The 27,232-nt window shown below is 39.2% G+C and overlaps 1 protein-coding gene and 1 non-coding gene across 3 annotated transcripts in view; both read right to left on the minus strand.

Moving 5' to 3' along the window:
• Positions 1-27,232, minus strand: part of CCDC30 (coiled-coil domain containing 30) — a 104,659-nt gene that overhangs the window by 26,142 nt on the left and 51,285 nt on the right. For both annotated transcript variants that reach the window (XR_012511329.1, XM_074376688.1), the window contains exons 10-13: positions 14,226-14,396; positions 10,444-10,653; positions 7,383-7,537; positions 1,292-1,454 (exon numbers count right to left, since the gene is read on the minus strand). Coding sequence is in view for 1 of the 2 variants with exons in the window: in XM_074376688.1 (XP_074232789.1) it covers positions 1,292-1,454; positions 7,383-7,537; positions 10,444-10,653; positions 14,226-14,396 (699 nt within the window). In the remaining variant the exon portion in view is untranslated. The remainder of the gene's footprint in view (positions 1-1,291; positions 1,455-7,382; positions 7,538-10,443; positions 10,654-14,225; positions 14,397-27,232) is intronic.
• TRNAA-UGC (transfer RNA alanine (anticodon UGC)) lies at positions 6,301-6,373 on the minus strand. The gene has a single exon. It is a non-coding gene; the product is annotated as a tRNA-Ala (tRNA).

The raw sequence follows: 27,232 nt of genomic DNA on the forward strand, positions 1-27,232 counted from the left end.
CATGAGTGACACTGCATCATTATTAGGTGGAGGCATAATGTTCTTCTTATTGTTTATAAAGTTAAATCGGGGTAAGGAGGCTTGTATGGACGCTGCCTACACAAAGTGAACCGGCATTGCTCACCAGGACCTCTACTTTTCAAAGCTGTCCCCTGTGCTGCAAGGTTCAAAGTCTGAAAATGACCTTTCCCAGGCTCCCTTGACAGCAGAGTTTCCATTTAGTTTCTGCAAATGAGAGGCACTTGTACATAGTTGAGAAAGCACTGCAAAAGCCACTTTTCTCCTCCACCACTTCTGTGAGCAGACAGGGTAGGGGGTCCCCAGAGAAAGAACCAGGCATGGCTTTCTTGACATAAGAGAAATCATTTTTGGCCTGAGCCATTTTGGGATCTAAGCCTGGCCACAGTACTTGCCCTTGAACCGGTCTCTGTAATTCAGCGCTTGTCCTTGAATAGGTCTCAGTAATTAATGATCTTAAGGGAAGTGAAGGAATGAAGGAACAAAGGAAAAGCAGTTAAGAAACAATAGCTCAGTGATGAAACAGTCGTGGTTCCTCTTCAAGTGATATACAGAACAATTTGATATGCACTTCTGAGTTCCACCCAGATGGAGGACAGAATGGTGATGCTGACTTTCCTGACTTCAATCAACTGAAGCCTGGACTCTGTTGACCTTTGCCCCAATTCTATGCTGAATTCTCTGCTCAAGATCCTTCATGAATATGCATGTACCCTTAGCTTAAAACATCCTCAGTGTTGCTGGTGGGGAGACACCTCTTTGGGAAAGTTCCCCGATGTTCTCCTTACTTGCTGCAAGTAACAAATCCTTCCTCCTCCTGCTCTTTGGCTTGGTTGTATCTTAGGGTGTGACACCCACCAAGAGGCGAACCCGGTTTTTGGGTAACATTACCAGGTAGGTTAAAGGGCAGACCGCAGATGACACAATTGTAAGGGCTTCAGGGGGTTTCTGTAAATCTCCCACTTTGGTGCTGCAGGACTTAGTTTCCCTGTGCCTTCTGAACGGCTGGATATATTGAAAGCCAGCAACAGTTCTTTCTGACCTTCTGCTCACCCCTGCCTCTCTCTTCCAACAGTTTTGTAAGCATGTTATTCCCCATGTTAAATCCCTTCTTGCTCAGAACACCTAGAGTAGATTCCGCTCTCCTGACTGAACCCAGACTAAACTTAATGGGTAAAAATGCTAGGCGTTCAATCATCATTAGCTGCTACGAACTATTACTTAGGTCTGAGAGAACAGGGAAGCTGAGCGGCACTCCTGTTTGTTTTCTTACCTCATTAGATGTTCTTTTTGCATTTTCCAGTTGTTTAAGTTGGGCCTCTTGTTGCTGAATTGTGGATTGTTGCTGAGAACTGGTCATTTCCAGTTGATTCTCTTTATCCTGTAGGAGTTTCACTTGTTTTTGTAGCTCATTCATATTCTGATCAAGGAGTTTCCTGAGGGCAATAATGTTCATTAAATTCCACTGTGAATTGCAAAGCTTTGCAAAAGAAACTCTTTGACCTAAAATTGAGGTAAGGTATACGTCCATAAGATAAATTAGGGATCAACACCAAAGAAGCTTTGTGACAGAAGCTTTCCCTAGTTTTATCTCTTGCTCCTCAAATAATTTTCTTATCCCACAGAGGAAGCTGTGCTCAGGGTCACATAGCTCCGACAAGATGGAGGCGGGCTCTTAATTCCGAATTCTGTTCTTTTTACTTCTCCTCTTTGGTTTACGAGTTGAATTCCTTATCTTCTTGGTTTCATATAGGATTGTTAGTTACAAACACTACTGATACTAATGCACACATGTTAACACTGCTGCAGCATTCCCTGTTACGCTTAAGATAAAAAGTCCAAATTTTTTAATATGGCTTGTGAACTAGCTTACCTTTCCAGCCTCATTTTCCTGCCTCTTCCTCTACCCCCAGACATTTAGTTCCAGGCAAAATGAACTTTTTTCACTTCCTGTAACAAGTCGTCCTCCACCCTTCCTCCTCCCCTACAGCGCCAGCCTTTTCCCCATCCTCCCCTGAGGCCTGCCTTTGCCTAGTACTCTCTACTTAGCTTCCTCCTACAAACCACTTCACTCCCAGCTTAAACAGTTTTCTTTGAGGAAGGCTTTCTTGAGCTTCTTAGACCAAATTAGATGTCCCTGCTACGTGTTTCTGGAACCAGCTAGGACCCTATGAGACCTTCCAGGGACAGACTCCTGCCCCCCATATCCTCTGCTGTAGCTCCTCTCCAAGTACCCAGATAACAGTATCTCTTGCATATTTCCTGAGTTTTTCAGATGCTAAAAACAACCACCAAATGGAAGAAATTAACTACTTGATGATCATGAGCAGTAGTCCCCAGACCTTCTGGCATCTAAGGACTGATCACCATCAACCAATCAAAGAACTGTGCACAAGATGGTCACACACCCTGGCCTTTAAAAATGCCCCTCCTTCACCTGGCCTTTAAAAATGCTTTGCTGAAACCCTTCAAGGAGTTTGGGGCTTTTGGGGGCATGAGCCACCCATCCTCCTTGCTCAGCCTTGCAATAAACCTTTCTCTGCTCCAAACTTGATGTTTCAGTTTGGCCTCACTGTGCATCAGGCACATGAACTTGTGTTCAGTAGCTTTACAAGAGCATCCTTAACCTCCCTTACTGTGTCACTTATCATACTTTGTTATAGTTGCAAAGTCTTATGTATCAAGATATTAATTATAAAATTACTTATAACAACACAAAGTCTAAAAAACATTTTACATAAATTATGATACAGCTATGTAATAGAATTGTATGCAACTGTTTAATATAAAACTACAAAAGCAATAACAGAAAAGTGGAAAATCACAAAATATCTGGGGAGTAAACAAACATACTTATATCTAAATAATAGGTGTCAAAGGGAAATCTTAAAATTATTTTAAACTACACGTATTTTATATGAAAATGAAAACAGCTTACAAAATTTGTGGGATATGGTGAAAGCAGTGCTTAGAGAGAAACTTACAGCATTAAATGCAAATATAAAAGAAGAATGAAAATCAGTAAGCTTCTACCTTAGGAAACTAGAGAAAGAAGACTAATATAAGTCTAAATAAAGCAGAAGAAAACAAATAATAAAAACTTGAGCAGAAATAAATAAAATCAAAAATAGGAAAACAATAGAGAAAAACAATGAAACCAAAGCTGGTTCTTTGAAAAAAAATCAATAAAATTGGTAAACCTCTAGCCAGGCTAGAGAAGACACAAACTACTAATATTGGAAATGAAAGAAGGATCTTCATTTCACTACTGATCCTGTGGACATTAAAAGGACAATAAAAGGACAATGCCTACAGGCTGGATAACTTAAATGAAATGGACCAATTCTTTGAAAGACACAATCTGCTAAAACTTAACACGAGGAGAAATAGATCATTTGAATAGGCCTTTATCTATTAAAGAAATAGAATCAATACTTCATAACCTTCCAAAAAATAAAGCACTAGGCCCAGATGGTTTCAGTGGTGACTTCTACCAACCAAATGGGAAGAAATGATTCCAATTCTCTACAGTCTCTTTCAGAAAAATTGAAGAAGAGGGGACACTTCCTGACTAATTCTATGAGGTCAGCATACCCTAATCCCCAAACCAGATAAAGAAATTACAAGAAAGGAAAACTGTAGACCAATCTCTCCCACGAACAGGTCCAAATCCATGATGTGGCTGGTAGGCTCGACATGACCAGAACTAGCTTACCTTTCTAGCATTTTTTTTGCCACTTCTCTAATCCCCAAACATTATATTCTAGCCAAAATGAACATTTTTCACTTCACTGAAGAGGATGATGAATCTGACAACAGTAACATCAAATATTAAAATAACAACAATAACATCTTGGTAGTAATGGCTTTGTATGATATGTCAACTTGGCTAGGAATTCCTTCCACACATTTTTGGTTAGAGCAGCCTACAAGAGATCTATTTGTGCCAGATCTGGAGGGTAGAAGTGAAGCATTTTGCTTTTACACTTGGCAGGTTGGAGCAGGTGCTTCTGTGGCTCATACCGATGTTGCTTCTCTGCTGTTCGCCTTGGTGTGAGCCACAGCTGGGCCTGTAACTGCTCTACCTTCCCTCCGATCCTCCTCCACCTTCTCCATCTCCTGGGCCATGTGTCTCTTTAGCTCCTTAATGAGGGGGACCAGCTTCTCCTTGACGAAGCAGGACACCTACTCTATCAAGGCTGGAGGCAATGAGACTGACATGGCTTCTAGTCCAGCCTCCCGGGTTCAGCCTGTGCTCATGGGTTCAGCTCTCTCTCACTTCCTGATTTGACTATTTGCCCTGAAGACTTGGAGCTTCAGCATAAGAGGCAGACGACAGCCTTACAGATGTGTAACCCGCTCCCACAATTGCATAAGACCAAATCTCTGTAACAAATTCCTTATACACATTTTCCTCTTTCTGGTTTTACTTCTCTGACTGAACCCGGACTGATACAAGTGCTTACTATGTGCTAGACACTGATACAAGCCAACTGCTAATAACTCATCCAATTCACATAATGATGCTATGAGAGAGATGTGGACAGGCCCTGAGAGGATAAGAAACTTGCCCAAGATGATGCAGCTACTAAGTGGCTAATAAGATGCCCATGTTAGATTGTTAGGTGAAAAATGCAAATTCCAAGCAATATAGCTAAAATGACTTAACTTTTCTTTAGCAAAACAAGAATAATAAAAAACATATGCAAATGCATAGAAAAAATTTTGAGAAATACGTAGCACCCACTTAAAGTGGTTATTGCTGAAGGGTAAAATTCTGAAGAACTTATGCCTTTTATTTTATATAGTTCTTTAATATTTGAAATTTTACAATAAGCAGAGATAATTATAATTACACTTGCTGGAATTTATCCCAAGGAAATAAAGGATATGCAAAAAAAATGGGTACAAGGATATATATTATGCTATTCTTTTTATAGGCAAGAAACTGGAAAAATGTAAATGTCCAACAATAAAGGATTGAGTAAATAAATTATGGCATATTATTAAAATAATATTCTAGAAGAAAGTTTAATGGCAGGTAAACAGATTATACTAGTTTAAGTGAAAAAAGTAGGTTATAATCTAAATATCTATATTGGGGTTGCTTTCTTCAGGTTATAAAACAATGTGTACTAGATAGTCCCTTTTTTGAGGAAAAGAATTTCCCTACGTATTTCATTTTCCTACACTTAGTTTAAATATTACTTCTACATTATTTCTTCTCAGCCAATCTTCACACCCACAAAAAGCAGTTTATCACTATTCTCACTTCAGGCATAAGAAACCAGGTTACAGGAAAGTTAAATAGCCCTTCTCCCATTCAGTTCCTTGATTACATCTTTTGTTTCTTTATAAACTTTACATAGCTTTTATTTATTTATTTATTTTTGAGCAAAGGTAGATTTATTCAGAGAGATATACATTCTATGGACAGAGCAGGGGCCACCTCACTTAGAAGGGGAAGCAACCCACACAGTTGCGTTACAACCTGGTCTTTGTAATTCTAATTACCGACATTTTGGGGGGTTATAAACCTGGTGTTTGTTTCTTCTGCTGACTCTCATTCATGGTAATCAGTTTCCTTGTGTTATTTGGTGCTTTTTGATTATAAGCATATATTTGATTAAATTTAATATATGGGAGTCCTTAATATCTCAATTGGGGTTGCTTTCTCCAGAGATAATTTAGACTTCCTTAATTAGGAAGCCAGGAGGCTGCCTACTGCGGAACACCTTAGCTCTTTCAAGATCCCCAGCTTAACACCAGAGTCTCTGGTCAGCTAGCCTACCCAGTGGCAGACGTCCTCGGCTTCTCTTGAACCTGGATCTGATAGTTTTATCTGCCCCTTGACTTAGAAGTTGGAGTACCATTCATTATTTTTGTTTTGTCTCATTGTATGTTTGCCCATAGGGCTTTCTCTTGCTCTGTGAGCAACGCTTTAAAAGGTGTACTAATTGCAGTTCACGCAGGATCCAGCTGTACCAGCACAGGAGGCGAGCACCATCCCGGTAGACATGGCTGTGCTATTACACCTAACTGTTCATTATTCATTCATACACCCATTCACTTACTCAAACATTCATTTATTCACTGTATCTTTACTGAGCACCTACTGAATGCTAGAGCCTTCAATTTGAGATGAAAGTAAGTTTAGGAGCTTCATAGTTTATGTGAATGTCTGTATATCTCTTCAGTAGTTAGAACCAAATTTTTAAAAGATACGTGTGAATCATTTTTGTTTTGTTTGTGGGTGAGGCAATTAGGTTTATTTATTCTTAGAGGAGGTACTGGGGATTGAACCCAGGACCGCATGCATGCAAAGCATGCACTCTACCGCTGAGCTATACTCTCCCCACCAAGATATATGTGAATCATTCGTGCTATAGAAATAAGAAGCACTGGTTACTGAAGTTTAGGGTCTACAAGAAGGTCATCTAAGTAATGTGGGGCCAACTTCAAAGTCCAATGACCCCCATCCCTGGGCTCTCAGACATCTGCCTGTGATCCCTCAACAGATATAGCACATTCTTTACGAATAGCCCTAGGTAATGTCTAATTTCACAATAGCTCAGACTTGTTCATTTCAGACCATGTCTCCACTTTAACAGAGCCATATCCCACTGCCCTTCACTGACCCTAAACTTCTTACCTCACCTACAACCAATCAAAACTTCTGTGGTACCTGATGTAACCCTCCCTCACAAAACACCTCAACAGCCCACCCTCGGGGCTCACACATGCGCCTCTAGTCTGTGTGGCCCACTGTTGTCTATGGCAGCGCAACCTAATAAATTCTCTTCCTATTCTCATCCTTGGCCTTTGGTAAATTCTTTCACCACCCGAGACCCCAGCCTGCCTTGTTCCACCACAAGTAAAAATCCTAATAACAATCAAAATAATTTTAGAAACAACTATGACAGCTCTTATCTTGTATCTGCGTGTTAATGATTAAGAAGTCTGTAAAGTACTTGGATCTTCTTTGAGGAAAATCAGCTGACAAATAACAAAACACGGACCTCATTCTAGTCTTCATTTTGTGCCAATTGTGTATAGTTAGAAAAGCAAATCCCAGAGTATCATATTTCATAGGCAACCCATTCATTCAAGAAGGTTTACTGGTGCACCAAGTGTGTCCCAGAACAGGAAATAATCTCTGCCCTTAAGAACTCCATACTCAAGGGTGAAAGGCAAACCAGAAAATAAAGAAGCTAAAACACAGTATAATGATAAGTGCTTTATATACGAAGTTTTGCAACTGAGCTTACTTCAGTGGGAACACAGGAAACACAGTGGTGACTGACACTGAGGGGAGACTGGGCCACGGCCAGCCCAAGGGGAAATGACATCTTTGTTCCTCTTACCTCTTCTGCTGTTCCTCCTCATACTGCTGCTTCATTTTAGCTTCATTTTCCATTGCTTCCTTTATCCTCTCCTCTAGCTGCTTCCTCCTCAAAATGCAAGTGTCTGTGAGACAGACTTTATGAGCATGTTCTAATTTCTGCTGCAGATCCAAAATCTTAAATGAAAAAAGTTTACAAATAAAGAGAATAGTGTGACCTATTTTCCAACTAGGGAAATAACCACATAAGTAGCAAACAGGAGAGCGAACATAAAATCTCATCTAAAGTAAAGAGTGTGACTAGATTTATTTTCATTTCAGAATTAATTTTTGCAATGTGTGATACATGCATAGTTTAGTGTATGTGTGTGTAAACTAAGTGACAGTGAAGTCTCCTTCCCATCCCTGTCCTGTCTTCCTCCCCATTTTCCTCCACCAAATAGGTAACCTGTGGTATTAGTTTCTTGTGTACCCCTCCAGAGATTTATTTATGTATCTATAAACAAATACTACATATAGTTCTCCCTCACACACACATTTTTTTACACAAATGACAGCATATTACATATACTTATGCACCTTGCTTTTTAAAAATAGCAATACATTTGATGATTTTTCCCTATTATACATAACATATAGACTTGTCTTCTCTTTTCAGCTGCATACCATTCCACTGTAAGGATAGACAATTTTACTAAATTTTACTAAACCCCTACTGAGGAACACTTATCTTGATTCCAATCTTTTGCTATCATAAACAAAGTTTTTAGAATACCTTATGAGATGTGAATTTGCTAGGGCAAAGGTTATTATTATTTGTTAGTTTAGTGGATAATGCCAAACTGTTTCCATAGGTATTAGACCAATTTACACTTCTAACAGCGAAGTGTGAGAGCATTTAGTTTCTCCCCAGTGTGGCCAGATTTATGAATAAGATCTCAAAACAAAGCAGAAGTCTCTTGCAAACCTATTAGCAAGTTACCTAGCACCAGTAGTGCATTCTTTAATGCCCTGGTAGAACTAAAAATAAGGTTTATGAGTTTTTGAAAGAGAGACATATTTTATTTTAGAATTTACATGTTGGGTTAAAATTGTCATTAAAACTTTTTCTGTTAGATCTCCTCTCAATCTGTTTACATATTTTTTTTTTATAAACCCTTGTGTCTCCTAAAATTGTCACTAGAATGTAGTAGGTGCCCAATATGTTTGTTGGAGGAACAGGTCTCAGTGGAATAGCTGTTCTCTCTCTGTTGTATTCCTGACGCAGCAGCAAAGCCTTTATAGTGGTCTAGTGCCACGTTCCCCGCAAACATTCAGTGGATGCCAGAGAATGACAGTCCTCTTCTAAGAGAAGGCTTTCTGCAGCAGTCCTAGGTCCCTGCACAGCCCGCTCACCACAGGAGAGGTGAAGATGTAGAACGATTCAAGGGTAACGCAGTGGGAAGCCAGTCATCTGAGGCCAGCTCAGGTTCCTTCGAGCTGCCCCATTTAGTTCTGCCTAGGGCAAATGCTTACTTAAAGATATTCAAGTCTTAATTCCTCTGGTGAAAGTATTATGCCATTGGCTTCTCTGTCAAGGACAAATGCCAAACTTTTGAACCTGCCACACAGCTTAAGAAAGAAAACATTTCCAAAACATTTGAAGTCTACTTTGTGATCTTTGATCATTTCCCCTTCATTCCCCACTTGAGAAAAACCAATATCTTGAATTTTGTGTTCATCATTTTCTGGCTTTTTCCTTTAATGATACGACATGGTTTTTATTTTCTGCTATTTTGTACTGTTTTGACATGTGAATCAATGGAATCCTACTGTTTTCGGTGACTTGCTTTTTATTCAGTATTGTATTGAACTACAGCATATACTTAGAGTTACATTCATTTTCAGTGTTGAACACTATTATGTAAACATGCAATTTACTCCATCTCACGTCAGGGGACATTTGGGTTGTTTCCAGTTTTATGCTGTTTGGAACAATGTGACTGTGAAAATGTTTGTATTTCTGTATCCTGATACATAAGTGCCTAGAATAGTTTCTCTAGTGTTTGTGCCTGGTGGTGGAAGTGCTGGGTCCTATGGCATATACATCTTTAACTGGACTAGATACGAATGCTAAATTGCCTTCTGAAGCTTGTAGACTAATTTATTATTCCAACTGCAGTTAGAATATGAGTACTTGTTGCACAAAATCCAAATCCAAAATTTACTGTTTAAATTTTTAAATTTTACCAGTCTATATATTTTACCAATAATTTTTTAAAATGCAGTAATAGCATGCATATGGTAAAGTGTACGTCTCTAAGACTACTCAATCTATGTAACTACCTTTTCCGGACTGAGGTAAAGAATACTTCCAGCACCACAGGCGATTCCCTCATGTCTCCTTCCATTTAAGACCCCTCATATAGACACCCACTACCCTATCACTGTAGCTTACTTTTGTCTATTCTTGAATCTCATATAAATGAAATTACACAGCATGAACTCTTTTGTGCCGGCTTCTTTAGCTCAACGCTAGGTTTTTGCATTTAATTCAGATCGCCGTCATCTCCTTTTTGATGTTTGTTTTATTTTTATGTGGTTTGATGAAACGCCTTATTTTTAATGAAGATTTGACTCTCCGACAAACCCACAGATCAAAACGTGCAAGTGTTACGTACTACTGCCACCTGGTGTTAGGCAACCTAAAATGCAGGGGCAATATTTCAAAACGGTTCATTTCTCAACACACATCCCTCCAACAATTACAGAAATCGTACAAACAGCCAATCCAACAGGAGAGGAGAATTAGTCTCTTAAAATTTGAAAGTAAAAAACAAAATTCATTTGGTCTCCGTCAGCTCTTGAAGTTCATGTTATACATTTACTGAAACCTACCTTTTTGAGTTCACACAGTTTTTATAAAATACACAATCTTTCCTAGATTTGTAGAAGCAGATGAAGTCAAAAGAGAAGAAAGCATGGGAGGGTATAGAAAAACCCTAGAGTTCTATCAAGTTGGCACCACATCTATTTCTTAAAATCCCTCTGGAAACAGGATTTCAGTAGTAATAGCCAGTGCATGCTGTTATGAGGATAATTACCTTTTCCTCTCCATCAGCAACTTTAGATTTCTCCTGAGCCAGCTTTTCCTGCAGGTTGTTCTGTGATTTAATGCACTGAGCCTGTTTAAGTACTTCCAGCTCCAGTTCCTTGATTTTCTGCTGACAGTGCTTCCACTCTGCCGTGAGTGAGGAGCACGTCTTTGTGCTGTCTAATAACTTCTCCCGAGCTTGCTTTAGTTCAATTTTCATCTAGAGGTGGGGAATACATACAAGTGACAAAAATAAGTGTGGGAAGAATGTGAACGTGAGCCAGAATGAGCTGCTTTCAAAGAAGTGTAGTCCCCAAGAGCTGATAAATACCAATGTCACGTGCCTGGTTACCTCTCTGGAGCTGCTGCGTTTTAGTAAGGTTTGCCAAAGTGTGTCTAGCCAGATGGCAGCTGGACAAAGGAATTTTCCTAAGAGTTTCTATACATGCATGGTCTAAACAGTTTCCATCCTTTTTTCCCCCTGTCTATTCCAAGCTGGCTTTCATTCCCACTACTTCATGAAACTGCTTTTGCTAAGGGCACTACTGACCTCCCTCCCCATTGCCAATGTAAGTCCAGTGGACACCTGGCCTGTGAGAAGCAGTCACTAACCCCATCTCAGAAAGCTCTCCTCTCTTGCAGTCGGTGACACCAAGCTCTCCTGGCTTTTCACTTCCCTCTCTGCTGTTGCTTCTTGGTTTCTTTTGTAGATTGCTCTAGTGTACCCAACTTCTAAGTACTATCAGACTATTCCAGGCCTTGACAGTGAATCCTTCTCTCCCTAGGTTCATTCCCATGATTTCAAACACCACTTTCATGCCAATACATGCGAAGATAAAACTCCTTGATTGTGCCCACATCTCCAGCATCGTTCTCTCAGTCTTCCTGATTTCAGGAGATGATGTCACCATCCAACCTTTTGTTCAGGCCAGTGACCTGAGAGTCATGCTTGAGCTTCCTTGCCCATCATGAGCCAATCCAGCACGTGCTGTCACTCTACCTCCACATGTCTTGCATCAGTCCACTTATGTCATTTGTGTCACCACCCTCGTAGAGATTATCATCGCCTCTAGCCTGGGCCATAGCAATAGCACTAGTCATGCTGCTTCCATTTTTACTCCTTTCTAATCTGTTCTCTCCACTGAAGCCATTCAAAAACATAAATTGAACTACTCGACCCTCCTCCTGCTTAAATCTTTCTGTGGCTTCCCAACACTCCGGGAACATATGGCCTTGTATGATTAAAATCATCTTGTCTTCCTCCTTCTTCCACTGACTCCTGTCACGTTGGTTTCAATTTAGAGTTTACTATGAGTAGAAGAAGAAACAAAGACATCAAAGGAGAAACTGAATGTTGGAATATTTGGTGTATTGGATTTGTTCAGGATTATGAAACTTATTATAAACAGAAAGTGCTCATAGGCTTCATAATACATTATCCACTTACTCCATAGGCCAAGAAAGACACAGGCCTCTGAGACCTATGATCACTGATCCCAGAAACAATGCTTAGCATTTTGGCAATGCTGGTAGTGATGAAATAAGACAACAACACTGGAGCAAACACTGCTGTGGTCAACAACATGTGCATCTAGGGTGGTTACATGGGTAATCACTTTCCAACAATTTTGTTAAACTATATATTTATGCTTTATGTACTTTCTGAGTATTACACTTTACAATAAAATGGTTTAAAAGCAACAAATTAGTATTCTGGATTCTTAACCGGTCTTATAAGTATGCCTAAAATTACCCATAGACACAAAGTTTGAACATCTCTGAGTGTATTTTAAGAAATAAGCTCTAAGTTTGCAAAGATGAGGTTCCAAAATGACCCCAAATTGAGGAAAGGGCTAATATGGAAAGATAATTCTACACAGGAAAGGCAGAAACTGACCTAGGTTTAAATTCTGACTCTACAACTTGTTAGCTTTGCCATCTTGAACAGTTTTCTCATCTATAAAATGCTAAGCCTTCAGAGTTGGGAGGTTAACATGAGATAAAGTGGACAAACTGTCACTATAAGGCCATTGGCTATTGCATATGACTCTGCTTAGGTACCTGGCTTAAGGGACAAGCCAAAAGACTGATATCTCATTACTAAAGTGGCCAATATTTTACCCCACCATGAAAGAGATTCAAAACAGAATGAAAAATGTCTTCTCCTTTTATCAAGCTATACTCATTCATTAATTTGACAACTATTTATAGGGTGCCAACCATATATAAAAGGTAATGACTGGTTGCTCTTCTGGTCATTGCACCTTGAAAAAGATGTAGCATTGTTTGAGTACGCTCAGAGTGGACAGTTAAAATGATCTAAGAAATCTGTTTGAAGGGAAAAGTAGGAGGCTGTCCTACAGGGAAATGTGATTTGGAATTTAATTTAAAACTACAAAGGCTTGTGGGGAAGGTATAGCTCAGTGGTAGAGTGTGTGCTTAGCATGCATGAGGTCCTGGGTTCAATCCCCAGTACCTCCACTTAATCAATCAATCAATCAAATTACCTCCCCTCTACCTCTGGCAAAAAAAAAAAAAAATTAATTAAAAAAAAAAACTACAAAGGCTTGAGGGAATGTGATCAACATTCAAAAAACCATAAAGGGTGGGGATAGGGAAGAAGTTTATCCACATAATCCTGGATGCTAGAACTTCTCAGAAGGGCTTCCCATGCAGTTTTGAGATAAATGACTATTTGTTTTCCTCTTTGTCTTTCCTACTAGACTGTGAGTTCTTAAAAAGTAGAGAACTTTTTTTAGTCCATTTTTATGTCATTTTTTGAATAAGGTCATTGATCCTGCTGCACCAGGGGTGGCAAACTTTTCATATAAAGGGCCAGGTAGTAAATATTTTAGCCTTTGTGGTCTGTATGGTCTCTGTTGGAACTACTTAAATCTGCTGTTGTAATGCAGAAGCAGCCATCAATAATACGTAAATAAGCAGGTATGGCTGTGTGCCAATAAAACCTTATTTACAAAAATAGAAGGCAGGCAGGATTTGACCCATAAGCCAAAGTGTGCTGACCCCTGCACCATGAAATAAGAATTGTGTCTGTTTTGCCTATCATTGAACCCTCAGTATTGATGAGATTGCCTGCCTGGTGTAGGACTGATGCTCAATAAATATTTGTTGAATGCTGAATTCCAGAACCCTGGATAGGGGCTTATAGAAACTAGGTACCTCACAGATTATAATTAAAAGAAAAATTCTGTTTTGCATGGTGGTTCATTCTGAACGTTTATGTGGTTCATAAAATTTAGATGAATCTGTGGATGGCAGTTCTACATAGCTTATTTTAAAACAAGCACGTCTGGCTGAATGTTCCCCTAACTTTTAGAGGCACTCATGTCAGGAAGAACAACTTTTCTCTCATGATTTGCACCTTGGTGCAGCTGATACTTGATTCAACCAACCAGTAATAATGAATGCATCTATTAGGGATAAATATGTCCAGAGATAGAATTAGGGCAGTATCACCAGAGATCTGGTTTAGGTCATTGACATTTAGTAAGTACTAAAAGTTCTAGGAATGATTTAAGACCGCGTAACTGAAAAACTTCATATTTACAGGCTGACAGCACACACACCCCTTCAATAATAGAGAAACAACCGAGCTGTGTACCTACTTGGTAGGGAAAAATTAAAGGAGGGAGTTACCAGATAGTTCACATAGCCCACTCCCCTGGGGACTCTATTATGAACTATCAAGCCGAGGAACTTTGACTCGCTTATCCCCAGGTTCAACTGAGCAATTGAGACCCTTCAATAAAGGATATACCCGTTGGGGGTTACCTTAATGTTTTCTTCCTGAAGTAAGCTATTGTGCTGCTTTAAGTCCAAGTTCTTTCCTCGCTCGTATCGAAGCTCTTTTTCAGCTGAGTTGTATAGAACCTGGAGCCGGTGCAAATTCTGGTGAAGTGTTTCTTGCTGCTGGTGTTTCAGTTTTTCTCCAGATGATGGATACTAAAGCAAAAGTTTTACAAGTGAAATATGGACAATTTGAAAGAATGTTGGTAAAACGTGGATTTCGGCTGTCAGAACTAGAACTGTCAGAATGTGAATATTCACATGGAAATATTTTCAGAGTTGGCTCACCTACAACATGTTACTCTTTTACATTTACAGCTAGCTGTACATGTTCATACAATTTGACTCCTGTTATATTAGAGTCAAAATATGAAAGAAATTAGGTGAACAAAAGCAAGTTAAGTGTAGAAAATTGACTTTCTTATTTTTCATATCAATGAAGGAGAACAGAAGCACAGACAGTTTTAGAGTAAAACATGCTTTAAAAGTGGAGTTCAAAGAGTCCATATGGGAAGAAGGAGAGTGGGTGTGTTTGTGTGTGTGTGTGTGTGCGCGTGGCGTGGTGTGTGTTGGCAAAGGGGAAGAGAACATCTAGCAGGAGATGGTATATCCCTAGCCTTCCTCATCACTTTCCTTTCACTACCTGATGATTCTTCAGTTATTCCTCAACAACACACTCTCTTGTCAGGTCCCTCCTGCACAATAAAACTACCGTGACCAAAAAGGAATCACTTAGATTTTCTAAAGGGTAGGCACACGCAGGCGTGCTGAGTAGACAAAAAATTCGACCGTATCCAGTTGAATAGATAAGATAAGATGCTTAGACTTTCCTGACTCCTGGTCCAGTGTGCTTCCTGTCCAAGACCTTCTGAAAAACCCACGTCATTATTCTAGCTTATCTTGCTCACAACAGAACTGCCACACAGAATTCCCCACGTCCTGTTAGCCCTTCAGTTCCTATCTCGGTTTAGTCAGAAAGGCAGTCTAAATCTAATCTGCTTGTCTTAGAGCTGCAAGTCTCTAAGATCCCTAGAGAAAGTTCCTTAATGTAATTATATGTATTAATGTAATTTAATGTATTTATACGGTAATGCTTAAGAACCTTAGCTTTGGAATTAGATACATTTGGGTTTCAACACTCACTTACTTAGTTGGGTGATCTTGGAAAGGTTACTTAATCTTTCTGCATTTCATTTTCCTCATCGTACAATGTGGATACAGTGATAACTACTGGATGGAGCTAAAGGGTAAGTAAGGTAGCACATGTAAGCACTGAGCACGGTGCCTACTACGCAATAAGCACTTAGTTACATTACCCAGCGCGGCTGAGGCTACCTAACTTTACACTGTGCTCTTCCATCTGAAAACAAGAGATTTCCTGATGCCTGGAAAGCCTCAATCCTCCCTCCTTCTTATTTAACCATTATACAGAAGCTTTTAACAATTAGTAATCACCAGCCTATACAGCCATTTAACATACCAAAACAGGGAAAACAAGAGAAGCCCCCATTTATACCAATGGGACAAAGGTACAGAAGTTTTAGCCTGCTTTGAAGATGAAGAAAGCCAGAATGGCAGTTCTTCCTGCTTATGTTTTCCAGTCCAATCACTTTGCCAGAGTAGACATGCAAATTACTTTCCAAGAAAGGCAACTGCTAAAGAAGCTCCCAGTTAGCCAGTCAAGTGGTCAACGTAAAGATCTCTGTTTTTTTCCACCCATTGATTACTTCCCCCCGGGAAGTTATTGCAGAGGCATGAAGACTCATACAGGCTACTGGGAATCATGTAAGAGCACAAAGTACATAGGGGTCTTTTGGGAATCAATGAACAGGTTTACTATGTCAGTGATCCTCTCTGAGTCTCAGTTTACTCATCTGCAAATTACAGGCATGAGAGCAGATGGTGCCTAATATCTCTTCCATCTGAAAGATTCCTTAAGAATTAAAATAAAACAAGTTATTATCTTAATTTTATAGGCTTAAAACCTAGCTTTTAAAATGAAAAAGATTATTTAAATAAAATTAAAGTTTAACATGAACCAAGTTCATATACAGGTTTCAATGACAAGATCATTCCTATTGTGGAAAGTTAAAGACGACTGGCTTTAGATACTCTCATCCAGTCCATGTGGGTGGAAGAGGCTATCAAAATCTGTGAATATGTGAGTCATCAAACTAAGTCTGCTTGTTCCGGCTCCCTACTCATCAAACGTCATTCGGATTTTGACTTGTCTTTCTTAGCTCTCTACGAGTAAATGCACTGTTCGTCTAACCATGCTCAAATGATATTTATCAACTATTACAGAAGAATAACTAATTGACATTTGGATTTTACCAACAGTCTTGAATGTTTGGTTTAATGTAAGTTTATCCCTAAGATTCAGATCTGTTCTAGGAGGGCTATTACATCAAAGTTTTGGAGACTGCAAGCCTAGTGGCTAAATCCCAAATAAATTTACCAAATCTGTGACAGACACCCTAGGAGGGCCTTCAGGAGCCAGCTTGCCAGCTTTCCTTAGGAAATTAGCTTGACGTGAGAACATATGCTTTCTTTGAATTTCCCAGCAAGTGGAAGCAGATGACATGGCTGTTAAAAGGTCAGGCTGTAAGGCAGACAGACCTAGGTTCCACCACAAAGTGTCATTTGAGGCAAATTATTTAACCTATCTAAAGCCTCAGTTTCCTCATCTATAAAGTGGGAGCAATCATGTTCTTGAGTCATCGTATTGCTTAATATACACAGGGTATTTAGTACAGCACCTAGAGCATAATAAATATTCAATAATGTTATGAAAAAACAAGAAATACATTTTAAACCTACGAAGTTAAGATAGTTAATGGTAGTTAAACTTGTTTCAAAAACAGTGGGAAAGTAATATCTAGAATTCAGGTACTGGAACCTCACCTGGATTACTGTTGAACAGCAAAAATTAAGCCCCCCAAAGCAATCAGCAGCCACGATTGATATCACAAAATACGTATGAGCAATATAGCTCACATACTTACTCAAAATAGAGGCTCTCAGAGTTTTTTCCTATGTATTTGCCATTTATGAGAATTCTTTAAAGTTTGGTATCTGGTCTCAGCCTACAGCTGGTTCAATTTTCACATGATGAGACTAATAAGACACAGCACACATGGATAGCAGCAAAGTACTAGCATTATAATCTGCAACAGGGGCGAAGACTAAAAACTACACACAAGAACTAAAAAGTAGAAAAATCGATAGCCATCAGTAGATCAAAGAACCCTATACACAGAAAGGGGTTCTGAAATGATTACTGCGCAGCATATTGCAGGAAAGAGCTGCCTAAAGTGCATTTTCTTCCTTGCTTGCTTGAAGAAGTAAACAAAATTGTGTGTGAGTGTTTCTGGAAATGTTAATTTCTAAATACAAATATGTCATTTTTTTTTCCCATGAGGCCCACATCTATCTCGTTTACTGCTGTATCTACCTTAACACAGGGCCTGGCACATCAAAGATACTCGATTAATTACTGGCTGAATGAATGAATAAGAATAACATACTTTTTTCAATAATTCAAAGTCATTATTATGGAAAAAAATTACCAAACTATGCAAGAATTCAGGAAACCTTAAGAGGCTAAGTCGTATATAAATTTGTCCTTTCACAAAGTGGCTATTCTCCCAGATTTCCCATAGGATTTTTATATGTCATAGTTTTTCACCTCCCCCTCCCTGAGTATTGAGAAATAATTCTTCAAAAATGGGAAAGGGTAAATTAGAGAAAATTAATAAATTAACCACGGTGTGAATTCTCATACTCTAAATTTCATTATTCTAAAAGTACCTGATCATTTTAAGCTCATAGGCAAAGATTTTCTCATCTTTCTGACCATGGTGTTTAGCCTCTGTCCAAGCCTCCCACACTGAATCACTGTCTAATAAAGGGATTGTCTGGGAGGTGTCAAATTAACCTCTTTTTGAATATCCAGTATCATACTTCCTTTTGGTCTTCTGAACAAATCCAGGGACGCCCTTTCTCATTCAAATGTATCTGAATCTCCTTTCAGGTATGCATTTTCCATTCATTATGACTTTTGCCTAGTTTTTGCTCTATATCCAAACCTCTTTTCAAATATATTTTTGACTTCTTTTACTCATAGTCTTCTTGTTTTTGAAATGTATACTTGAATCACTTCTCAGATATATTATTATCAGTCTTTTGAAGTTGGTTTACTTGTGGGTACAAAGCCTCCCTCTGTGGATCTCAAAATAATTCCTAGAAAGGTGTGTGTAGGGAAACCTTAATTTGTACAGAGGGAACCTGTAAAATTGAGGTATAAGGACGGAGGTGTGGCTGGTAGTCACTCCTTTTAGTTCTCCTAGCAATAGCCATATTTAAAATAATTCCAAGCCAGTGGTCTTTCCCCCACCTAAACAAAGTATTTGGTATATCTAGGCTACGTACCAGGAAGAGAAAATGTGGCATAAATCCTGCCATTCCCTATCCCACCTGCCCGGGTCAGACACTGACAATCACTCAGCACACTTTCCTGTTGAGCCTAGATGGAGCCCAAGAACCCTTTACAATAAAGCGCAAGTGATGGGCTTAGTGGAGATTTTGGTGTATATATATATATATGTATGTATTCTGGGGGGCTGCTACTGTACTAACATTCAGGTCATGGTTATGATATTGGCCAACAGATATATGTTAATAATGATATAAAAATTAAGCTGACATCCTCAGCTGATCAGAGGAAATGGACCCAGTCGGAGCACGTGTTTACGGCACCTACCTGGGCGCTACTGTCATCTGAGCTGTTCCCAGAGCTCTGAGACTGAGGGAGGCTCGGATTCATACGGCTCAGCTCCTCACTAAGCCTCACAGCCTCCTCGGGCTTCAGGGTCCGCTGCTGTTCTTCACCCTTCATGTCTCGTTTCTGCTGTGAGTCCTCCTCCTTATGTCCCTCTCTCGGAGAAGTGCCCTCCTTTACTGCCTCCTCTGGGATTTCCTTCTGCTTACTTTCCCCTAATTTGGGACTTAGCACAAATATAATAATAAAAAACTATTAAAATGTTCATGATAGTAGCAGAATGTGGAGGGGAAAAAATCTACCAGTAAAGAAAGTACTGCAAGCAAGGTTTTCAGCTTGAATTCTACAGCAGAGCAGCTATCTTCTCCTTGGAAATAAAACTTTAAAAAGAAGTCATATCCTTTTTTTATTCATGTTCAAGGAAATGACCTATTATAGATTTTGGTCTACAGGGGTAGACAAACAACCTGTTTAAGTGAGTTTTTCACTTTTTCAACTTTTAGTATGGCCCTGGGCAGACACAGCTTATAAAGGTTTTTTTTTTTTAAAAATCATTCAATAGGCACCAGGCACTTTGGCAGGCACTAGGGCTACAGTGGGACATAATCCCTGCCCCTGAGGAGCTTACAATTTAGTGAGAAATGAGGATAAGTTAACAAGTGATTACATTACACTAACAGTAAGTCATATGCGGCTGGATGGATGAATAGGTACAAGGTAGGCAAACGTAAAGGTAGGGGTGTGTGCATGCTTGCCTGTGTGTGTGTATGTAGCGGGGAGGGTGTTGGATGACTTAATAAGTAAGAAAGGTAAAACTCTGGAGGCAAAAGAGAGAATGTGCTTTAGAAGAATCATTTGGACACAGTGTGGCAGGGAAACTAGTAGAGACTATTGTGATGACCCACGTACAAAACAACAGTGAATATAATAGGGTAGTGGGGATGGAAAGGAGGAATGGATTCTAGAGATATTGAGAAGACAATACTGATAAGATTTGCCATTTATTAGATGTGGCAGGTGAGGGAGAGAAAGGAAAAATGAGTGACACCTGGATTTCTGGTTGGGGCAAATGGGCAAGTGGATGGTAGTCCTAGAAGAGGGAATATGGATACAGATTGGAGACATGCCTGCAGTGAAGACAGATACAGAAGACTGTGGGCAGGAACCTGGGGTCTGGATACGACGAGCCAGGGAGAAGGTGGAGAGGAAGAGGAGAATCATTCTGCGCAGAAGCCTAAAAACTTGCGAGGAACCAGCAGAGGCCTGGGAGCCTTAAGAGGAGGCTGAGAAGCCAGAGAGGGAGGAGGAAAATCAAGAGGCTGCGAGCCATAGAAGCCAAGGTGAGGGGATGTACTTTCAATGGTTAGAGAGAGTGCGTGAAAAGGAGAGTGAACACAAACGTGCCCTTTAGATTTGGCGCTCAAACTCTTCAAGAAGGCAGTTTGGCGATACAGATCAAGAGCCATAAAAATGTTTGGACCCTTTTACTGAATAATTAATACCAATGAATTTACTGCAATAAAATAACTAATAAGAAGAAAAAAGGCAAATGTATAATAATACACATAACCATGCTATTTAAAATAGTGATTAAATGGAGACAGAAATGGCGAAGAGAATTAAAGATAAGCCAACTTGAAAGTGATATAAAGATTATTTGTCAACATGAAATACTTATTAAAGTAAAATGGTGGAACAATAAACATATATATATGTATCTTCACGTGTATAAACATAATACACACTATGGGAAATGTAGATACAGAAAAAACTGGAAAGGAGAATTGTGTCTATGGAGTTTTTCTTTCCTTTTAAAATCCCTCTAACACTGTACAAAAAAATTACATATTTTGAACTCAGTAGTTTTTTAAAGATAACACAGTCAAGTGATTAAAAACAACATGAGATAAAGAGTAAAATGCTTTAAAAATAAATTTCTGATAAAATAACAATTCTTTCCATCCTCTAAAACTCTTACCTTTTCCTACTCCCAAAGGAAGCTAGATACACTTGAAGACTGTTCACCACCCCATGGGATGGGGTCTAGGAAGCAATCGGTTTTCTGCTCTTCATTGGAAATGCTCTTGTGAAAGTCTCCAACCATCTTATTGCTAAATTCAGCAGTCACTTTTTATTCCTTATTTTGTTTGACTCATTGGCAGCATATGACACCCTTGACTATTTCTTTCTTCTTCAAATACTCTTTAACCTGGCTTCTGTAACACACTCTCCTGACTTTTCTTCCATTTCTCTTGCTGTTCTCTCTCAGTTACTTGTTGGGAGTATGCCTTTTGTCTCCTTAGTTTCCTGCCTTTCAGTGTTTTTAACAAGCAAGATATGGGACGATCTTATCCATCACATGACCTGTGCTACCATCTGCTTGTTGATGATTCTCAAATTTGTCTCTAGCCCAGGCCTCTCTTCAGGCCTCCAAACCCACAAATTTAATTGTTTGTTGCGCATCCCCACGTGGCTGTTCCAAAGGTGCTCCAAAGTCAACGTCTCAAAAGCTGAGCTCCTGTCTCTCCCCCCTCAAAATTATATTCCCTAACTCACTGAATGACACCATCAAACCAGAAAATCAAAAGTCTTCCTTAACCTGTTCCCATACTCAAAACCTAGAGTCCCTTCTTCCTCACTTCCTACACACTAATCCCCAGGTCCTGCTGATTCCATCTCCTCTTAATTCCATTCATTTTTCTCCATCCTCACAAACACCATTACAGTAACAGCCTCCTACTGGTCTAGTTACCTTCCTTCTGGTACCAGCCATCCTTTTTCCACACAGCAGGCAGAGTGATTTTACTACAGCACAATCTGTGTCTCTCCTGGTTACTAAACCCTGCAGTGGCTTCCTGTTGTCCACTCTCCTCAGAGCAGGTGTTCATGTTCCTTCTTGATCAGGCCCCCGACAGCCTCTGCATTCTCATTGTCTCCTTCCCCATTTCCTCTCCCCACACTCTATGCCACAGCAGCACGGAGGTCACTTTTAGTTCCTCAAACAAATCGTCCTTTTTCTGGCACATGTCACATCTACCCTGAAAATTATTCTCCTGTCTTTTTGTGTGGCTTTTCATACCTCATACTTTAGGACTCAATTTGTCACTTCCTTTAAGAATATTTTCTGGTTTGTGGGCCTGGGACAGAGACCCCCCTTTGTGCTCCCATAGTATCCAATGCTCCTCTGTTTAACTGTTCACCTTCCCCATCAGACAAAATGGACCATAAGGATAGGATCTGTCTTATTTTGTAGGCTCAGTATCTACCTACAGTACCTGACACGGCAGACATGTAATTTACTGTTGACTGTGATTGTGTGATGGATCTGAGATAAGTGGGGGCTGTGAAGGGGGGCACCAAGGATAAGCAAGCAGGGAAACACTATAAGAAGAGGAGAGAGGAAACATATGGCAGATATGTAGACTTCTCATAGTCCCAGTGATGGGAAGCAGTTTGGACCAAGTCATAGAAACAGGTGGCAGCTAGAGGCTCTTTACAGAGAAGTCCAGCATCTTTTTCATAGCAAGATTCCCCACTTCCGAATGAACTAAGGCCACAGCCTTGCTCCCTGTGGCAAGCATCCCTGTCAATTATCCCAAATCAGCTGGGTGGATTTTTATCAGCTTTGATTACTAATGTCAACTCCTTCTCTAAAAAGCATTCAGCGTTCAGATTGGCCATTTCATCTCCACTGCCACTTAATCTAGACAACTATCTGTGGCTAATATTCAGATTAACTGGTCTTTCCTCTCCAGTTCACCTAATACAGAGTTACTAGAACTATCTCCTTCAAAAGTCCTGTGATACACTATTCTAGTGCTCCAGACTAGACTTTCTTTTTCTCCCCTACAACAGACCTAAATGTTGTGACCTAGCTTCTTGGCTCTTTGCTCCTGTGACCACGACTACACCTGTTGTCCACCATCTCCCCAGTGTGTTCTTCCCACATCTGCAACTAGGTTCCATGATTGTGAATCTTGGACTCAGAGCTCACTCTAAACTTAAAACCAGTTTTTAAGAGGGCATAAAATTCAGGGGCTGAAAACTAGCAAAACGATCTCTTCTATTTTAGAACATTTACAAAGATAAAAATTTGGCTACACCTAGGCCATAGTTTCTCAGTTCACTGAAGATGTATCCTTCAGTACGGTATAGAAGTAAAAACTGACATCTATTGTTGCCTTTTGATGATCTAGTTCTCAGCTTTTGCCCAAAATTTGATTGCATCTATTAGTATTTGTGCCCAAACAGAGTAATGCATTTGTCTAAGTCTTAAAAGTTTCTCTGAAAGATACTTTTGGTGGAGAAGTAGAAATAAAAGAGTTAGAGGGAAAGATTAACAACAACAGAAAAAAAATTCTCAAAACAATGATCAAATACAATGCTAAACAAAAACAGCAAAAAACAAACCTCTCTGCGGAGTATAGTCTTAATGTAAAAAACACATACATATGTATGTGCACAGAAAAAAGACAGGAAAGAAAAATTAGGACATTAACGTCTCTCCTTGGTGGGAATTATGGATTATTATAATCTCCTTATACTTTCCTATGCTTTCCAAATTTTCTATAAAAAGCATGTATTTATTTTAAAAGCAGAACAAAAGTTCAAAAATATAATAACATATCAAAAAACAAACACTTTGGGGAATGCTTAGAACTAACCTTTCCATGCACATAATTTGGAAATTATTGTCAAATTCTTATAATAATGAAGCCAAATAAAATGCACCCCCCAAATAATTAACATGATATGGTATTTTCTTAATTTACCAGAGTTCCTTCCTCTCTTCCTTTGGGCTTTGAACGTCTACTTCCAAATTTGGTAATTTAGACACAAGATCTTTACAGATATTTTCACTTGTAATTAAATTAGCAGCTGCAGTCTTTCTCCCTACAGTAAAATGATTTAATTGTTCAAATTCTTGTGAAAGCTTCAAGACCTGTAAAGTTAAGTGAAAAGACGAATATTTTATTTTGCATACTCATGCGTGACTGTGAAAAAGTGTGTTGATTCCATTAAATGCTTAAATAATTATTGGCTTAAATAATTTAAATTGACACCCAAATTGAAATCTTATTCCAATTTAATTGAACTATTTGCAGTTGTTACATTATCTACTTCATTTTTACAGTAGGCACAAGAGTGTGAAGTCTATGGTTTTAAAAAAAAGGGGGTATTTTTGATCTCTGGGGTTGGTGTCTCAGAGTGCTGTTTAAGGTTTTCTTCTGTCGTTTAACAAGCAAAAAGATGTGATACACTACTACAGTTTTTAAACTATTAACACATATTTTTGTTCTCAAGTTTTGAGTGTGCTTCATTGATTCATAAAAGCAAAAGTATATTCCTGCAACAAAACATTACAAAGAATATTAAACATACGCAACAGAGAACATATTTCTTCCAGTCTGATCCTATTTGTTTGGGAACACTTGAACCTGTAAGGGCTCCCAGACTACTGTAGTGATTCTCAAACTTTAGCGGATAAGAGCATTACCTGAGAGGCTTAAAAATGCAGTCTCATGTCGCCACCCCATTCCTGAGATTCACAGCAGTGGCCTGGGCTGAGAAATGGGGATATGCACTTTACGTAAGTCTCCCAGGTAGTTCTGATGCAAGTGGATGTCTTGGGAGTCACTGCTCTGCTGTATGGTTTGGCAAAACATTTGTTCAGGTTTTGTTTGTTTGTTTGTTTTGTTCCGTTCATTGACAAACAGATGTCTCCCCTCGAAGACTGCTCTTTCTCTCTTCACACATGAAATGAAAGAGCACCTCCAGAAGGCAACAGAAAGTGTGGGTGGGGACAGTTCCAAGAACGGAAGATGAATCCCCATCAAAGTCCTGCACTGAGATAGACAGCAACCTGCCTGACTCCCACTCTGAGCCTCTCTGGCAAGATTGAGGGGAGGGATCAGATTATGAAGGGACCTGAACGACAAGAATTTTCCTAACGAGCTTGCATTATTTTTGTAAGCAGGAAAACAGATTCTAAAATGCTACTCATTGATTTTTATAGTCACTGTAAAAAAATTAAACATTATGGATGGTAAACGTCAGTTTCTTTAGAAGTCAAGTCAAACGGAATTTAGACTCGACGGTACAGCAAACTGAGAGCTGCTGCAGGTCTCTGAAGTGGAAGGCGACGTTACCACTAAGTGCTTTCCAGGTGTTCTGAATTCCCACACGCAAAGTCGGTGAATGTCTTAAGTGGGCAGCTTTGCTCTTTATCATGAGGAAAGTTAAATCTATAGGTCCCTTCGTGGCCCTGACGTTGTGGAACAGGACTAACTCTGTTCCACAGGCTCCTCCCTGCCAAAATTTTATCCTCATGACTTAGCTCAATCTCATAATCAGCCCTGTTTAAGTACCGTATTCAGCTGATTGTTCCACTCGCCACTCCAGGCCCTAGAGTAGGAGGACAGAGCTTAGGCAGAGAATCACCAGGTAACTTGGCAGTTGTTTGATATCCCTGAGTCTGGTGTTCCTATCTGTAAACTGAGGAATCAGGCCTACATGAGCACACCACTTTCAGCTCTAAAATTCTGTGGCCCAAATAAAATGACAGCCTATAAAACAGGGGCTTTAGTAAATACATAAGACACATTTTTTTAAGGCTACTCTTAGCAAGACTGCTTTTAGGTCTAAAGCACTCTGTGTTCTAAAGAGAAACAGGAACTTTTAATGAGTAAAAGTTTGACAGGAAACAGAATACAAATAGTCTCAAAGTAACAGCCTACAAGACATTTATTAATTGCAAAGGGAACAGTAATAACTTTACAGCAGAGAAATCTGGCTGATAGTACCTTACCCAAAGTAAATAGAACAAAAGATATCCTGTGGCTTTTGATTCGATGCACTGAGAGGAATACAACATCACTTCTGTAGTATTCCTGCCAAAATTATGTAACCTGACTTATATTGTGAAGAAACATGAAAAAAAAATCCAAATTGAGGAACATTCTTCAAAATAAATGATCTGTACTCTTTAAAAATAGCAAAGTCATGAACAACAAAGACAATGAGGAACTGCTGCAGATCCAAGCAGCTACAGAGATGTGACAATTAAATGCAATATATAGTCCTGGATTGGAACTTGAACTAGAAAAAAAATTGTCCTTCTTTTGCTATAGAGTGGGACAACTGGTGAAATCTGAGTACTAGTGGTAGATTAGGTAATAGTACTATATTAATGTTAATTTCTGGATTTTGAGACTTGTACTGTGATAAACAGATATCACTGTTTTTCTCAAACATACATGGAAATATTTAGAGCTAAAGCAGTATTATGTCTCCAACTTACTCTCCCAAGGATTTAAGGAAAAAGTGTGTGTGTGTGTGTGTGTGTGTGTGTGTGTGTGAGAAGCGAGAAAGAGAGAGAAAATGATAAAGTAAATGTGGTACCATGTTACATTTGGAGGGATAAACGTGTATGGGAAGTCTTTATACTATTTCATAATTTTTCTCTAAATCTGAAATCATTTCAAAATAAAAAGTTTTTTAAAAGATAAAGAGGGAAGGCGAGATTACCAGGACAGTGATCTGGGTCCCTGGTTTTATGTTACATTCTTCTCACTTCATTTCATTCTCTATGTTAAGTTTTCTGATATTTCCAAAGACAAGATCCTTCAGTTGTACATTGTGATGAAAACTCATCTTAGCAACAAGGTCCCACGAACAAAGCTTCAATGTAGGTTGTGTCCTACTTATCTACCCTCCCGGGCAGTAAACCCTGTTTGCTGGACCTTTCCCTCCCGAGGTTACAAACTACTTGATCTATGTCCCAATCCCTCAGCAACTTACTCCCTGATTTCAGGTAACAACTTCATACAGGATAAATTAGGCCTTGATTTAGTCCTCCACTTCACATGTGGTACTAAAATATAACTCAACACATTGTTAACTATTGTGTTCAAGCCTTTACTCCTTCCTACCATATTAATCAACAACAAGAGAGTGACTGAGGAAGGGAATTTTCAACCGGGAGTTGGTAATAATCTAACAGGTAGGACTGTAGAAATGACACTACTGGCAACCTCTCCATTTAGTGTTGGACTAACCCTGGTCTGGGAGCACCATTTTTATACTTGGGGAATGAACTGGGGTCAAGACATTCTAAGTATGAACCTAATTTTCAGTATAGCTGAGAAAGATGCTGTGATTCAAAGTTTTAAAGGTAAAGATATTTAAATAAACCTCTGTTCATTTGTTTTTA

This window comes from Camelus bactrianus, chromosome 13, assembly GCF_048773025.1.
Source record: "Camelus bactrianus isolate YW-2024 breed Bactrian camel chromosome 13, ASM4877302v1, whole genome shotgun sequence".
NCBI classification, from domain to species: domain Eukaryota; kingdom Metazoa; phylum Chordata; class Mammalia; order Artiodactyla; family Camelidae; genus Camelus; species Camelus bactrianus.